The sequence below is a fragment of the Amphiura filiformis genome, chromosome 1 (genome assembly GCF_039555335.1).
Source record: "Amphiura filiformis chromosome 1, Afil_fr2py, whole genome shotgun sequence".
Taxonomy (NCBI): domain Eukaryota; kingdom Metazoa; phylum Echinodermata; class Ophiuroidea; order Amphilepidida; family Amphiuridae; genus Amphiura; species Amphiura filiformis.
Window position 1 is genome coordinate 94,925,359 of NC_092628.1, and position 18,399 is coordinate 94,943,757.

Consider the following 18,399-nt stretch of genomic DNA (forward strand, 5'->3'; position numbering starts at 1 on the left):
ATTATTGCCTTAAAATTTCAAATCAGGCATCTTGAGACATTCTACTCACTTTATGAACATCATTTCTATTTCTTTAAACAATTTACTTTCAAAATTAATTTTATATTTGGAAAACATGATAAAATCCATGTGGTTCGTGTTACCTTGGTATAATTATCTGATCTGTACATTTTCAAAATGTAAACGAATGGTATCAATGTATACAGCAAATTATAATCTAACAAAATACTGTAAGAGAAAAAACAATTCAAAAATACTGAAAATCGGTAATAGGCTGGTCAGTTACATAATGTTTACGCAAACTTGGTCAAAAATACCAATTGGAAATAGCAGTTTAGCATTGAAGATGTTATTATAATTAATCTTTCGACGAGCACTCTCCCTAATTACCTTGTCTTGTCTTTTGGTTATGTTATGCATCAAGTTGCCTTGGTTTGATAATTTTATTTGATTTTAGGGAAAGGCTAACTTTCAGGCCTTTTTGGTCTTCCAGCCATTTCCACCATATCGTGTTTGTATCTTTTTATGTCTTGTTGTATTGAATTGATTTTTATCGTTGTAAAAACACTGCTTGACAACTAGCTTGTATATCACAAATAGCCAAGGTTTAGAGTATGAATTGAAGAAAATAATTGCAACTTTTTAGTGTGTTATTTGTAGCAAGAAAAAAGTAACTGTTAATCAATTCATCTTTGGTCACCGTAAATAACATTTGCAAAATTTTACAGGTTTAAAAATAATACTAAATAATTGCCAAATGTAATCTGCTATTCCATCCATCATATGCCATGAATATAACATTATATATCTCCATTAGACTACTTGATTTCTGTTAATGCTGAGGTCATAACGTATTTTCATCCCTTTTTATAACACTCCTCTTTTCAAAATGCTGTAAAATTGCGATTGTTTCATCACACGAAATCTCTTTATTAAAAGGTAAACATGAAATACTTGTTACCATGCATGCATTTATGCTCCTTGTATCATCACGATGCGATGACTTGCTAAATGATGCATTATGGGAAACTGAGAAAATAACGATAACGACACAAATCGATCGTCTGCTTATTGGTGATATTTGCAAACATTCATTACAACTTAATTACTATTTTATGTCACGATGGCGGTTTCAACTGGTACAGCAGAGCAAAATCTGAATGATACAAGCTACATTCATGAAGACGAAGCTTCACAAATGGAAGTATGGTATCTCATATTGGGCATTCCTACCTTTATTGGTGCATTTTGCGGCAATTTGGGCACGATTATTGTGTTTTATACAGAGCCCAGTTTAAGCACAAAAGCGAGTGACTTGATTATCTTCAATTTAGCGATTGCCGATCTCGGGATGGCATTGTTTACCATTCCTATATTTCAGTTAATGGTTGGAGCATATGGATATTGGCCATGGGGAGAAGTACCATGTCGCGTTCTCCTCAACATTTCAATGGTTCTGATGTTTGCAGGAGTACTCTTCATAATGCTCATGAGTTGGGATCGCTATCTCATGTTAGCACTGCAGTATTCGGACTACCTAAAAAAGCAAAGCAGCAAACGTCTTAAGATAGTCATACTTTTGACATGGGTTGTTGCAACCTTGCAAGCAGTTTACGAAGCTGCCATCTGGGACGTCACCATTGCAGCAACTCCCGAAAAATATCGTTCCAACTATGACAAGGAGTGCGATTGCCCGTCCATGAAAGCTTTGACGCCCATGGTGCTTTGTGCGATAGTATTTTCTTTTTTGCCAATAATCGCTATCATTACATTAGGGTCACTGATTTTGGTGAAATTACGAAAACGTCTAATGCTTTGGAAACGGGTGGGATATGATGAAGGTTCAGGGTCCGAATCGTGTACGAAGACAGCATCATTTGAAGTCAAACCTGTACCAGGGAGCCGCACGGGTGACAATGCCATGTCATCCGCAAAACTCGCGGACCAGCGTGGAAACCCAGGAAGCAGCGTCAACGATGCTGGAACAACTGACGTTGAAACAGAACGGAAACAAACTTTGACAAGCAAGAATTCCGGAAATCAGTCTCTAACATCAAAACCATCGCATTGCCCCACTGGAGTACATACGAAGACAACGATCAAGAAGGCTCGAGCCCAGCAAAATCGCTATATCAAACCAGTCTTGACTTACGTTGTCTTGGTAATATCACTTTCTGGATGTACCCTACCTGTATATGTGTATTTGTTTTATACACTCAATATCTGTCCAGATTGTTATGACTATATAACTACGGGATACTTCTACGGGATTTTGTACCTTAATAGCGCATTGAATCCAATTCTGTATGCAATGACAAATGCAAAAATCAGAGGGTTTTATGGCAGAAAGTACAATGCGATGCGGAGGTGGTTAGCCGGATGAGATACATTATCAAAAAGTAAAATACTGATAGTTGTTATGATTTACATTATTATTAATAATTATTATGATTGTTAAATCTTCAAATCGGCCACTTTTATTAATATGACCATAAGAAAAATATTGACAATTTATTCAATGATCGATCGAACCTGTAACTTTTGTAAAAGAAGACCCGGAATGTGGAAAACGCACATTACCAGCAGTATAATAAATGCACGGTCCTCGTAGCGTTAGCCGTTTCAACACTTGTGTTCGGTATTGAGCACTTAACATGACAACACATCGACACACCTAGGACATTTGAACTTAACATTTCGTCATTTTCTGGTCCTCGGAAATATTACATGTACGTAGTAGTGCATGGGGTGCTGGTGTATGTGTGTTTGACAGAAAGAAAGAGAGAGAAAGAAAGAAAAGGAGAGCTAAAGAAAGAGGGAGGGAGAGAGGGGGAGAGAGAGAGGCGGGAGGGGGAGAGAGAAAGAGAGAGAGATAGAGGGAAAGGCTATCAGCTGTTAGCATTCATCAAGTTGAGAGTTCATTAAAAAGATGACATTAAATAAAACATCTCTTGTTCAAATTTTATCAAGGTCGTAAACCTACAAGTATAGAGAAGATTTTAATATTGTGAATTGATATTGTCTGAAATTAAGTCCAGTTCAGAGCACATTATTGTTACGATCCAGGTTTTATCTACAAAATTAAATATGGTTTTGTGACATATTGCAGATAAAATGCTTTTAGAATTTGGTTTATTCTTTAGTGAAAACCATGTAGAAGAATCATAAGTGGTTTTGCCTTACATTGCCTGAAATTAATTCTAGTTTAGAGCACACCTTTTAAAAATCTCATCGTCGTATCTCAGGTAGCTTTTGAATTAAATATCAATTGTGCTATTATATAATTACGCAGCAGTGTAAAAGCTTTTAGAGATTACGGTAAACCTATTTTTTAAATGTAAAGCAGCATGCATTACGGGGTGAGAGTCAGAAATAAAAATGTATGTTAAAGATACAAAAATGAAAATCAGCATTGATTTATTGCGAGATGGGTCAGAAATAATGCATATAAAATTTCTAAATATAATATGTTATTTCTTACGAAACAAAAATCTCTCGGGTGAATGTTTGAAGGAAAAAAAATAAAATGTGAAATTTCAATGTCAACCCAGCAAACACAAAACGTTTTCGACATCATTCGCAAAAGGTTATAAAAGGTTGTCAGAAAACGTTTAAATGTCGGGTTATATAAAGGGTAGGCCTATATTAAGAGTATAAAACGTTTTCATAACCTTAGAAACATTTTTTGAAAATCTACTGCTCAGCAAACAAAAATGTTTTACAGAAAATGTTTAAATGTCGGGTTATATAAAGGGTATAAAAACGTTTTAATAACATTCCAAAAACATTCTTGAAAACTTGATACAAAACATTCTAAACAGAATGTTATTTTGGGGTTGAAAAAATATTTTGCGAAAAATGTTTGCCCAAAATATTTTCAATAACGTTTTAAAAACGTTTTTATGACCTTTATATAACCCGACATTTAAATGTTATTAAAAGGTTTTGTAAAAAACATTTTAAGGACATTTCTATGTTTGCTGGGTTCAAATATTTTAAGTATTGACACAATATTTGGCAAAAATGTTTGCAAAAATAGTTTACAATAACATTTTTTGAAAACATTTAAAAATATTGTTGTAGTGTGTTTCCATACAAAACGTTTTAAAACGTTATCATGCTCTTAATATAACCTGACATTTTAATGTTATTAAAACGTTTTTACCTAAACCAAAAGCCAAAATATAACTTATTTAAAATGGAAAATTCATACTTCATATTTTTACCCCGTTCCAACATTTTACATCTTCAATAATATCGGGAAATTATGGGGGAAATCGCAAAACTGAGATAGAAAGCTTCAAACTTTCAAAAATCGCAGTGATTTATGCGCTACGCACAGGCACAACGCCTATAGACGTTGAGCCACAAGCCTCAACACACTTTACAGGTTGAAAGTCAAAATTTTCCTTTTGGATTGTGTGGATTTTACTTTTTTGAAGTAAAACGTGTCTAAATTTACTGGGAATAAAAATTATCTTTTTGCAGTCTTTAAAAGTAACTAAGTGTTTAAGCCAAATTTAGAATATTGGTCCAAATAGCGTCAGCATAGCAACTTTATTCGACTTCCGCTTAATAAGATGTTTCCCATTGGTGTATTTTGTGCTCCTTCGTGTTTCCTGAAATGAACGTTTATCACCCAACCAATCAAAGAACTCGTTATATTGTTCCTCACTCATAATTTACGAGGTGGCAAAAAATAACACAAGCCCGCGGCTTATGTTTAGATAGGAGAGGAAAACGTTACATCACAATCATATCGAGGATGAGTGCGCGCTATCTGCAATAGCTGCCGTATACACGTTTGACAATATCTAATACATTCTATATGCCTATTGTACACATCTAAAATATCACGACACCTGCAGGGCAGCTATTGCAGATGTCACCTTCTTGCGCTTACCCATCAAAAGTTCAAAGCAAGTGGTGTACAGACCAAGTTTCACGTGCTGTATCTATAAAGTTTGACCAGTACTGACTATCGGGATAGCTGAGAATGAAATGGTTACAGGTTGAGAGTCCGATGGGGCATTTGTCCAAAAACCCAATAAAATTATTATAAACCCTGATCCTCATTCATAATCCTAACCATAAGTTATTACACACGCCCTAATCCCAACCCAAACCCTAAATATAGCCCTGACTCTAATCCTAACTCTGACCCTAACCATATCGTAACACTAAACCTAACCCCAATCCTAATCTTAACCCTAACTTAAAATACCATCAACCTGCTGAACTTTAACCATTTCCGGAATCCGGACTAATAATCTATCGGACTGATGTTCCCTTTAAGCTTACATCAGTGTGTTGAACTAGTCAATAATATTACAAGAATAAAATCAGTCGGAGTCCGCTGCATTTTAGTTTTACGCAAACTGTGGCCGATACGACCAGCTAAAGTAGTGGCACTGAAAACCTACGCCGAGTGGACTCCAACACGTGATTATTATAATAGTTCCTGAAATGAACAGACTGAGATCTCAACCAAATAATGCACTATTCCATTTAGTTTTACGAAGAGCAACGAATCATTGCTCAAAATGGAAACAATTTGAAACAAATGTGAACAAGCATTCTGAGATATAAGCAAGCTAAATCACAACCTCATCAGATGTCTACGCCATACCACTTTGAATATGCACCGGTTCTCGTCCGGTCACCAAAGTCAGTCAGACTGGACCATCCAATGAAGCAGCCCAGTGTCTTAGGTATATTTTAGTTTCATGTTTTGTGCTATCTTCTGAAGATACCTCACATTACAATGCCAGAATCCTGACATATTTGTTTCATGCTGCATGAATAATACTCTTTCAGTCTGAGTCTCGTTTCAATAGTGCTATCTACTGAAGATAACTGAAATAAACCGTGTACAGTAATTAGTGTAATTTGTGTATGCGTTCGTGCATCAAAAATAGTAATCATTGTATAGACTCCTAGTTCTCACACAACTCTCTGAGCGCATTTCAGACATTTTTGCTATCGTGTTTGTTGCTATCTTATGAAGATAGCTTATATTAAATGCTCGCTGCAATTTTTTTCTCCTTCATTAAGATAACTTATTAGGATTGAGTTAATGATGCTATCTACCGAAGATAGCTCAAAGCAAGTAGTGTCGAGACAGTGTTCACGTCCGGTATACTTTTGTATATAGTAAAGTGGGACTATATTTGTTTTCTAATGATTTCATTCTCATCCAACATTCTTTGCCGTATAAATATGGTATACATCTACTAATAATTTGATTGCTATAGTCCTAACAGTATACAGAATAATCCAGTCGCCATTTTTCTGCTGCATGTAAGTTTTACGCAAGACTTAGGCCTACCCAAGACGACTAGTTTTCTTTGTGAAAGTGACACTGAATTACTAAAAATAGTAATTGTATTTAAAAAAGATGACCATAACCTCGTCTTTATGTATCCGGTGTTGCGGATGCGGAAACGAGTGAGAAATAATAATGGCTGACAATATTATACTCTATGCTATAACAGAGTACACATTTAATACCATAAACAATTTCTTTATTAACTGTGCCTTCCTTATATAGTTACATGGGAGCAGTACATTCTCTGCCAGAAATGTGTCAACAAATCAAGATTATTAAACATTGGTCTTTAAGAAATGTATTTTTTGATAGTTCCTTGATCTACATGTTTACATCGACCCCTTCCAAGCACATTAACCGGACTGTTTGCGTCCAATGTAACCTCTCCGGAATCGTTTGACGCCAGACCTCTGAGCATTTTGCTTTTTAATCTATTTCTCGTTTCAACTATCATTTAGCCAGCGTGAAATTGAGTTGATTTTGGACGCTTTCTAATAGCATTTAAATTGGTTGATACGGTCACGGTGATCAAGCCTTGTCCCTCTAGGCCGATTTCTCTATAATCACTGGCTAATGTACAGTCACTTACTACCGACTAACAATCATTAATTTATAACTAACTCTATTAACTTCATGTTATCTCTACGACTAATTCAGTAATATTAACACTTTGGTGCAAGCAGGCGTCATCATGGAGTAGTCGAGACGATTTTGTCTCTGTGCCCTGCCAACATGGTCAAATAAAAAGGGCACTAGCTGTAAAGAAATATAACAGGCACTCCGTTTTACTTGTGTTCTAAAGTCAGTCTACTTTTAAAAAGAAAAGTACAATTTACATACGTCTTATCTATAACCTCTTTGCCTATAGTAATATCTAAGATTATAGTTTGGTTCTTGTTCCGTGTCTTACGTGATCATAAGTTTTGGTTTTGAAATTGAAGTTCTGCTATCGCCTGCTGCTATCGTCTTCTGTGTTGATAATCAAATAAAATGAAGAATTGAACTTCTGTTCACAACACATAAAATTGAATTGAATTGAATTGAATTGAATTGAAAATTGAATTGAAAAATTGAATTGATAGCAAACTACTTCATCAGCTATCTATCCTGATAGCAAACTACTTCACCAGCTATCTACTCATCATAGCAAACTACTTCATCAGCTATCTACTCCTGATAGCAACCTACTGCATCAGCTCTCTACTCATGATATAAAACTACTTCAACTATCTACTCCTGATAGCACACTACTTCGTCAGCTATCTACTCCTGATAGCAAACTACTTCGTCAGCTATCTACTCCTGATAGCAAACTACTTCATCAGCTATCTACTCCTGATAGCAAACTACTTCATCAGCTATCTACTCCTGATAGCAAACTACTTCATCAGCTATCTACTCCTCAACTATCTACTCCTGATAGCAAACTACTTCATCAGCTATCTACTCCTGATAGCTAACTACTTCATCAGCTATCTACTCCTGATAGCAAACTACTTCATCCGCTATCTACTCCTGATAGCAAACTACTTCATCAGCTACCTACTCCTGATAGCAAACTATTTCCTTACGTATCTACTCCTGATAGCACACTACTTCGTCAGCTATCTACTCCTGATAGCAAACTACTTCGTCAGCTATCTACTCCTGATAGCAAACTACTTCATCAGCTATCTACTCCTGATAGCAAACTACTTCATCAGCTATCTACTCCTGATAGCAAACTACTTCATCAGCTATCTACTCCTAATACAAAACTACTTCATCAACTATCTACTCCTCCTGATAGCAAACTACTTCATCAGCTATCTACTCCTGATAGTAACTACTTCATCAGCTATCTACTCCTGATAGCAAACTACTTCATTAGCTATCTACTCCTGATAGCAAACTACTTCATCAGCCCTCTACTTCTGATATCAAACTATTTCCTTAGGTATCTACTCCTGATAGAAAATTACTCCATCAGTGAATATACTGCGGATAGCAAACTACCTCATCAGTTATCTACTGGTGATAGCACCTGCACACTACCTCTTCAGCTATCTACTCCTGATAGCAAACTACTTCATCGGCTATCTACTCCTGATAGCACTACTTCCTCAGGTATCTACTCCTGATAGAAAATTACTTCATCAGTGAATATACTGCTGATGGCAAACTACTTCATCAACTATCTCATGATCTAATCCTGATAAGAAACTACTGCATCAGCTATCTATTCCTGATAGCAAACTACTACCGTATCTAATCCTGACAGCAAACTACTTCAAACTACTGCATCATCAGCTATCTACTCCTGATAGCAAACTACTTCATCAGCTATCTACTCCTGATAGCAAACTACTTCATCAGCTATCTACTCCTAATAAAAAACTACTTCATCAACTATCTACTCCTGATAGCAAACTACTTCATCAGCTATCTACTCCTGATAGCTAACTACTTCATCAGCTATCTACTCCTGATAGCAAACTACTTCATCCGCTATCTACTCCTGATAGCAAACTACTTCATCAGCTACCTACTCCTGATAGCAAACTATTTCCTTACGTATCTACTCCTGATAGCACACTACTTCGTCAGCTATCTACTCCTCATAGCAAACTACTTCGTCAGCTATCTACTCCTGATAGCAAACTACTTCATCAGCTATCTACTCCTGATAGCAAACTACTTCATCAGCTATCTACTCCTGATAGCAAACTACTTCATCAGCTATCTACTCCTAATACAAAACTACTTCATCAACTATCTACTCCTGATAGCAAACTACTTCATCAGCTATCTACTCCTGATAGCTAACTACTTCATCAGCTATCTACTCCTGATAGCAAACTACTTCATTAGGTATCTACTCCTGATAGAAAATTACTCCATCAGTGAATATACTGCGGATAGCAAACTACCTCATCAGTTATCTACTGGTGATAGCACCTGCACACTACCTCTTCAGCTATCTACTCCTGATAGCAAACTACTTCATCGGCTATCTACTCCTGATAGCACTACTTCCTCAGGTATCTACTCCTGATAGAAAATTACTTCATCAGTGAATATACTGCTGATGGCAAACTACTTCATCAACTATCTCATGATCTAATCCTGATAAGAAACTACTGCATCAGCTATCTATTCCTGATAGCAAACTACTACCGTATCTAATCCTGACAGCAAACTACTTCAAACTACTGCATCATCAGCTCTCTACTCCTGATAGCAAACTACTGTCATGAATGTATCAGCTATGTTACTTTTTGTTGTTGTTAGGAGAGGGGGTTCTTAATACAGGCCATCCGGCCTTTCGAGAACCTCCTCATTCAATGTATGTGTTTAATTGTTGTGCTGTTATATTTTATATTTGAATGAAATAAAGATGAATGAATGAATGAATGAATCTACTCCTGATAGCAAACTACTACATCAGCTATCTACTCCTGATAGCAAACTACTTCATCGGCTATCTACTCCTGATAGCAAACTACTTCATCGGCTATCTACTCCTGATAGCAAACTGTTTCATCAGCTATCTACTCCTGATAGCAAACTACTTCATCAGCTATCTACTCCTGATAGCAAACTACTACATCAGCTATCTACTCCTGATAGCAAACTACCCCATCGGCTATCTATCAGCTATCTACTCCTGATAGCAAACTACTTCATCAGCTATCTACTCCTGATAGAAAACTACTTCATCAGCTATCTACTCCTGATAGCAAACTACTTCATCAGCTATCTACTCCTGATATCAAACTACTGCATCAGCTATCTACTCCTGATAGCAAACTACCCCATCGGCTATCTATCAGCTATCTACTCCTGATAGCAAACTACTTCATCAGCTATCTACTCCTGATAGAAAACTACTTCATCAGCTATCTACTCCTGATAGCAAACTACTTCATCAGCTATCTACTCCTGATATCAAACTACTGCATCAGCTATCTACTCCTGATAGCAAACTACCCCATCGGCTATCTATCAGCTATCTACTCCTGATAGCAAACTACTTCATCAGCTATCTACTTCTGATAGAAAACTACTTCATCAGCTATCTACTTCTGATAGCAAACTACATCATTAGCTATCTACTCCTGATAGCAAACTACTTCACCATCTACCTACTCCTGATAGCAAACTACATAAGCTATCTACTCCTGATAGCGCGATACTAAATCAGTTGATCTACTGCTGATAGCACACTACTTGACAGCTATCTACTTCTGATCGCAAATTACTTCGTCAACTATCTGCTCCTGATGGCAAACTACTTCACCAGTTAATCTACTGCTGATAGCAAGCTTCGTCATCAGCTATCTACTCCTGATAGCAAACTACTTCATATCAAGCTACTTCAACAACAATCTACTCCTGATAACAAACTAAATCATCAGCTATCTACTCCAGATAGCAAACTATTTCATCAGCTATCTATTCCTGATAGCAAACTACTTCGTCAGCTCTCTACTCCTGATAGCTAACTACTTCATCAGCTGTCTACTCCTGATACAAAACTACTTCATCAGCTATCTACTCCTGGTATCAAACTACTTCATCAGCTATCTACTCCTGATAGCAAACTACTTCATCAGCTATCTACTCCTGATAGCTAACTACTTCATCAGCTATCTACTCCTGATAGCAAACTACTTCATCAGCTATCTACTCCTGATATCAAACTACTTCATCAGCTATCTACTCCTGATATCAAACTACTTCATCAGCTATCTACTCCTGATAGCTAACTACTTCATCAGCTATCTACTCCTGATAGCTAACTACTTCATCAGCTATCTACTCTGATAGCTAACTACTTCATCAGCTATCTACTCCTGATATCAAACTACTTCATCAGCTATCTACTCCTGATATCAAACTACTGCATCAGCTATCTACTCCTGATAGCTAACTACTGCATCAGCTATCTACTCCTGATATCAAACTACTTCATCAGCTATCTACTCCTGATAGCTAACTACTTCATCAGCTATCTACTCCTGATAGCTAACTACTTCATCAGCTATCTACTCCTGATAGCTAACTACTTCATCAGCTATCTACTCCTGATATCAAACTACTTCATCAGCTATCTACTCCTGATATCAAACTACTTCATCAGCTATCTACTCCTGATATCAAACTACTTCATCAGCTATCTACTCCTGATATCAAACTACTTCATCAGCTATCTACTCCTGATAGCTAACTACTTCATCAGCTATCTACTCCTGATATCAAACTACTTCATCAGCTATCTACTCCTGATAGCAAACTACTTCATCGGCTATCTACTCCTGATAGCAAACTGTTTCATCAGCTATCTACTCCTGATAGCAAACTACTTCATCAGCTATCTACTCCTGATAGCAAACTACTACATCAGCTATCTACTCCTGATAGCAAACTACCCCATCGGCTATCTATCAGCTATCTACTCCTGATAGCAAACTACTTCATCAGCTATCTACTCCTGATAGAAAACTACTTCATCAGCTATCTACTCCTGATAGCAAACTACTTCATCAGCTATCTACTCCTGATATCAAACTACTGCATCAGCTATCTACTCCTGATAGCAAACTACCCCATCGGCTATCTATCAGCTATCTACTCCTGATAGCAAACTACTTCATCAGCTATCTACTCCTGATAGAAAACTACTTCATCAGCTATCTACTCCTGATAGCAAACTACTTCATCAGCTATCTACTCCTGATATCAAACTACTGCATCAGCTATCTACTCCTTATAGCAAACCACTCGGCTATCTATCAGCTATCTACTCCTGATAGCAAACTACTTCATCAGCTATCTACTTCTGATAGAAAACTACTTCATCAGCTATCTACTTCTGATAGCAAACTACTTCATCAGCTATCTACTTCTGATAGAAAACTACTTCATCAGCTATCTACTTCTGATAGCAAACTACATCATTAGCTATCTACTCCTGATAGCAAACTACTTCACCATCTACCTACTCCTGATAGCAAACTACATAAGCTATCTACTCCTGATAGCGCGATACTAAATCAGTTGATCTACTGCTGATAGCACACTACTTGACAGCTATCTACTTCTGATCGCAAATTACTTCGTCAACTATCTGCTCCTGATGGCAAACTACTTCACCAGTTAATCTACTGCTGATAGCAAGCTTCGTCATCAGCTATCTACTCCTGATAGCAAACTACTTCATATCAAGCTACTTCAACAACAATCTACTCCTGATAACAAACTAAATCATCAGCTATCTACTCCAGATAGCAAACTATTTCATCAGCTATCTATTCCTGATAGCAAACTACTTCGTCAGCTCTCTACTCCTGATAGCTAACTACTTCATCAGCTGTCTACTCCTGATACAAAACTACTTCATCAGCTATCTACTCCTGGTATCAAACTACTTCATCAGCTATCTACTCCTGATAGCAAACTACTTCATCAGCTATCTACTCCTGATAGCTAACTACTTCATCAGCTATCTACTCCTGATAGCAAACTACTTCATCAGCTATCTACTCCTGATATCAAACTACTTCATCAGCTATCTACTCCTGATATCAAACTACTTCATCAGCTATCTACTCCTGATAGCTAACTACTTCATCAGCTATCTACTCCTGATAGCTAACTACTTCATCAGCTATCTACTCCTGATAGCTAACTACTTCATCAGCTATCTACTCCTGATATCAAACTACTTCATCAGCTATCTACTCCTGATATCAAACTACTGCATCAGCTATCTACTCCTGATAGCTAACTACTGCATCAGCTATCTACTCCTGATATCAAACTACTTCATCAGCTATCTACTCCTGATAGCTAACTACTTCATCAGCTATCTACTCCTGATAGCTAACTACTTCATCAGCTATCTACTCCTGATAGCTAACTACTTCATCAGCTATCTACTCCTGATATCAAACTACTTCATCAGCTATCTACTCCTGATATCAAACTACTTCATCAGCTATCTACTCCTGATATCAAACTACTTCATCAGCTATCTACTCCTGATATCAAACTACTTCATCAGCTATCTACTCCTGATAGCTAACTACTTCATCAGCTATCTACTCCTGATATCAAACTACTTCATCAGCTATCTACTCCTGATAGCTAACTACTTCATCAGCTATCTACTCCTGATAGCTAACTACTTCATCAGCTATCTACTCCTGATAGCTAACTACTTTATCAGCTATCTACTCCTGATATCAAACTACTTCATCAGCTCTCTACTCCTGATAGCTAACTACTTCATCAGCTATCTACTCCTGATATCAAACTACTTCATCAGCTATCTACTCCTGATAGCTAACTACTTCATCAGCTATCTACTCCTGATAGCTAACTACTTCATCAGCTATCTACTCCTGATAGCAAACTACTTCATCAGCTATCTACTCCTGATATCAAACTACTTCATCAGCTATCTACTCCTGATATCAAACTACTTCATCAGCTATCTACTCCTGATAGCTAACTACTTCATCAGCTATCTACTCCTGATAGCTAACTACTTCATCAGCTATCTACTCCTGATAGCTAACTACTTCATCAGCTATCTACTCCTGATATCAAACTACTTCATCAGCTATCTACTCCTGATATCAAACTACTTCATCAGCTATCTACTCCTGATATCAAACTACTTCATCAGCTATCTACTCCTGATATCAAACTACTTCATCAGCTATCTACTCCTGATAGCTAACTACTTCATCAGCTATCTACTCCTGATATCAAACTACTTCATCAGCTATCTACTCCTGATAGCTAACTACTTCATCAGCTATCTACTCCTGATAGCTAACTACTTCATCAGCTATCTACTCCTGATAGCTAACTACTTCATCAGCTATCTACTCCTGATATCAAACTACTTCATCAGCTCTCTACTCCTGATAGCTAACTACTTCATCAGCTATCTACTCCTGATATCAAACTACTTCATCAGCTATCTACTCCTGATAGCTAACTACTTCATCAGCTATCTACTCCTGATAGCTAACTACTTCATCAGCTATCTACTCCTGATATCAAACTACTTCATCAGCTATCTACTCCTGATATCAAACTACTTCATCAGCTATCTACTCCTGATAGCTAACTACTTCATCAGCTATCTACTCCTGATAGCTAACTACTTCATCAGCTATCTACTCCTGATAGCAAACTACTTCATCAGCTATCTACTCCTGATAGCTAACTACTTCATCAGCTATCTACTCCTGATATCAAACTACTGCATCAGCTATCTACTCCTGATATCAAACTACTTCATCAGCTATCTACTCCTGATATCAAACTACTTCATCAGCTATCTACTCCTGATAGCTAACTACTTCATCAGCTATCTACTCCTGATATCAAACTACTTCATCAGCTATCTACTCCTGATAGCTAACTACTTCATCAGCTATCTACTCCTGATAGCTAACTACTTCATCAGCTATCTACTCCTGATAGCAAACTACTTCATCAGCTATCTACTCCTGATAGCAAACTACTTCATCAGCTATCTACTCCTGATAGCAAACTACTTCATCAGCTATCTACTCCTGATATCAAACTACTTCATCAGCTAACTACTCCTGATAGCTAACTACTTCATCAGCTATCTACTCCTGATAGCTAACTACTTCATCAGCTATCTACTCCTGATAGCTAACTACTTCATCAGCTATCTACTCCTGATAGCTAACTACTTCATCAGCTATCTACTCCTGATAGCTAACTACTTCATCAGCTATCTACTCCTGATATCAAACTACTTCATCAGTTATCTACTCCTGATAGCTAACTACTTCATCAGCTATCTACTCCTGATAGCAAACTACTTCATCAGCTATCTACTCCTGATATCAAACTACTTCATCAGCTATCTACTCCTGATATCAAACTACTTCATCAGCTATCTACTCCTGATAGCAAACTACTTCATCAGCTATCTACTCCTGATATCAAACTACTTCATCGGCTATCTACTCCTGATAGCTAACTACTTCATCAGCTATCTACTCCTGATAGCTAACTACTTCATCAGCTATCTACTCCTGATAGCAAACTACTTCATCAACTATCTACTCCTGATAGCAAACTACTTCATAAGCTATCTACTCCTGGTAGCAAACTACTTCATCAGCCTTCTATTCCTGATAGAAAAACTGCTTCACCAGGTATCTACTCCTGATAGCAAACTACTTCATCAACTATCTACTCCTGATATCAAACTACTTTACCAGATATCTACTCCTGATAGCAAACTACTTCGTCGGCTATCTACTCCTAATAGAAAAACTACTTCACCAGCTGTCTACTCCTGATAACTAACTACTTCATCAACTATCTACTCCTGATAGCAAACTACTTCATCAGCTATCTACTCCTGATAGCAAACTACTTCAGCCGCTATCTACTCCTGATAGCAAACTACTTCAGCCGCTATCTACTCCTGATAGCAAACTATTTCCTTACGTATCTACTCCTAATAGCAAACTACTTCATCAGCTATCTACTCCTGATAGCAAACTACTTCATCAGCTATCTACTCCTGATATCAAACAACTTCATCAGCTATCTACTCCTGATAGCAAACTACTTCATCAGCTATCTACTCCTGATAGCAAACTATTTCATCAGCTATCTACTCCTGATAGCGAACTACTTCATCAGCTATCTACTCCTGATAGCAACTTACTTCATTTGTTAATCCACTCATGATAGCAAACTACTTTAGCAGTTAATCAACTGCTGATAGCAAACTACTTCATCAACTATCTACTCCTGATAGCACACTACTTCGTCAGCTATCTACTCCAGATAGCAAACTATTTCATCAAATACCTACTCCTGATAGCACACTACGTAATTAGCTATCTACTCCTGGTAGCACACTACTTCGTCAGCTATCTACTCCAGATAGCAAACTATTTCATCAAATACCTACTCCTGATAGCACACTACGTAATTAGCTATCTACTATTGGTAGCAAACTACTTCCTCAGGTGTCTACTCCTGATAGAAAATTACTTCATCAGTGAATATACTGCTGATAGCAAACTACCTCATCAGTTATCTACTGGTGATAGCACCTGGGCACTACCTCTTCAGCTGTTTACTCTTGATAGCAAACTACTTCATCGGCTATCTAGTCCTGATAGCAAGCTACTTCATCAGCTATCTACTCCTGATAGCAAACTATTGCATCAGCTATCTACTCCTGATATCAAACTTCTTCATCAACTATTTACTCTGATAGCAAACTACTTCATCAGCTATCTACTCCTGATAGCAAACTACTACACCAGCTATCTACTCCTGATAGCAAACTACTTCATCGGCTATCTACTCCTTATAGCAGGGTACTTCGTCAGCTATCTTCTCCTGATAGCAAACTATACTTCATCGGCTATCTACTCCTGATAGCAAACTACTTCACCAGCTATCTACTCCTGATAGCAAACTACTTCATCAGCTATCTACTCCTGATAGCAAACTACTTCATCAGCTATCTACTCCTGATAGCAAACTACTTCGTCAGCCATCTACTCTTGATAGCAGGCTACTTCATCAGCTATCTACTCCAGATAGCAAACTACTTCATCAGCTATCTACTCCTGATATCAAACTACTTCATCAGCTATCTACTCCTGATAGCAAACTACTTCATCAGCTATCTACTCCTGATATCAAACTACTTCATCGCTAACTACTTCATCAGCTATCTACTCTGATAGCTAACTACTTCATCAGCTATCTACTCCTGATAGCAAACTACTTCATCAACTATCTACTCCTGATAGCAAACTACTTCATAAGCTATCTACTCCTGGTAGCAAACTACTTCATCAGCCTTCTATTCCTGATAGAAAAACTGCTTCACCAGGTATCTACTCCTGATAGCAAACTACTTCATCAACTATCTACTCCTGATATCAAACTACTTTACCAGATATCTACTCCTGATAGCAAACTACTTCGTCGGCTATCTACTCCTAATAGAAAACTACTTCACCAGCTGTCTACTCCTGATAACTAACTACTTCATCAACTATCTACTCCTGATAGCAAACTACTTCATCAGCTATCTACTCCTGATAGCAAACTACTTCAGCCGCTATCTACTCCTGATAGCAAACTACTTCAGCCGCTATCTACTCCTGATAGCAAACTATTTCCTTACGTATCTACTCCTAATAGCAAACTACTTCATCAGCTATCTACTCCTGATAGCAAACTACTTCATCAGCTATCTACTCCTGATATCAAACAACTTCATCAGCTATCTACTCCTGATAGCAAACTACTTCATCAGCTATCTACTCCTGATAGCAAACTATTTCATCAGCTATCTACTCCTGATAGCGAACTACTTCATCAGCTATCTACTCCTGATAGCAACTTACTTCATTTGTTAATCCACTCATGATAGCAAACTACTTTAGCAGTTAATCAACTGCTGATAGCAAACTACTTCATCAACTATCTACTCCTGATAGCACACTACTTCGTCAGCTATCTACTCCAGATAGCAAACTATTTCATCAAATACCTACTCCTGATAGCACACTACGTAATTAGCTATCTACTCCTGGTAGCACACTACTTCGTCAGCTATCTACTCCAGATAGCAAACTATTTCATCAAATACCTACTCCTGATAGCACACTACGTAATTAGCTATCTACTATTGGTAGCAAACTACTTCCTCAGGTGTCTACTCCTGATAGAAAATTACTTCATCAGTGAATATACTGCTGATAGCAAACTACCTCATCAGTTATCTACTGGTGATAGCACCTGGGCACTACCTCTTCAGCTGTTTACTCTTGATAGCAAACTACTTCATCGGCTATCTAGTCCTGATAGCAAGCTACTTCATCAGCTATCTACTCCTGATAGCAAACTATTGCATCAGCTATCTACTCCTGATATCAAACTTCTTCATCAACTATTTACTCTGATAGCAAACTACTTCATCAGCTATCTACTCCTGATAGCAAACTACTACACCAGCTATCTACTCCTGATAGCAAACTACTTCATCGGCTATCTAC

The 18,399-nt window shown here is 37.5% G+C and overlaps 1 protein-coding gene across 1 annotated transcript; it reads left to right on the top strand.

Moving 5' to 3' along the window:
- The first annotated feature begins 1,123 nt into the window (after positions 1 to 1,123).
- Positions 1,124 to 2,383, top strand: LOC140164532 (kappa-type opioid receptor-like). Its single transcript, XM_072187836.1, has one exon. It carries the CDS (start codon positions 1,124 to 1,126, stop codon positions 2,381 to 2,383), a length of 1,260 nt encoding a protein of 419 aa, XP_072043937.1.
- The last annotated feature ends 16,016 nt before the right edge of the window (positions 2,384 to 18,399 follow it).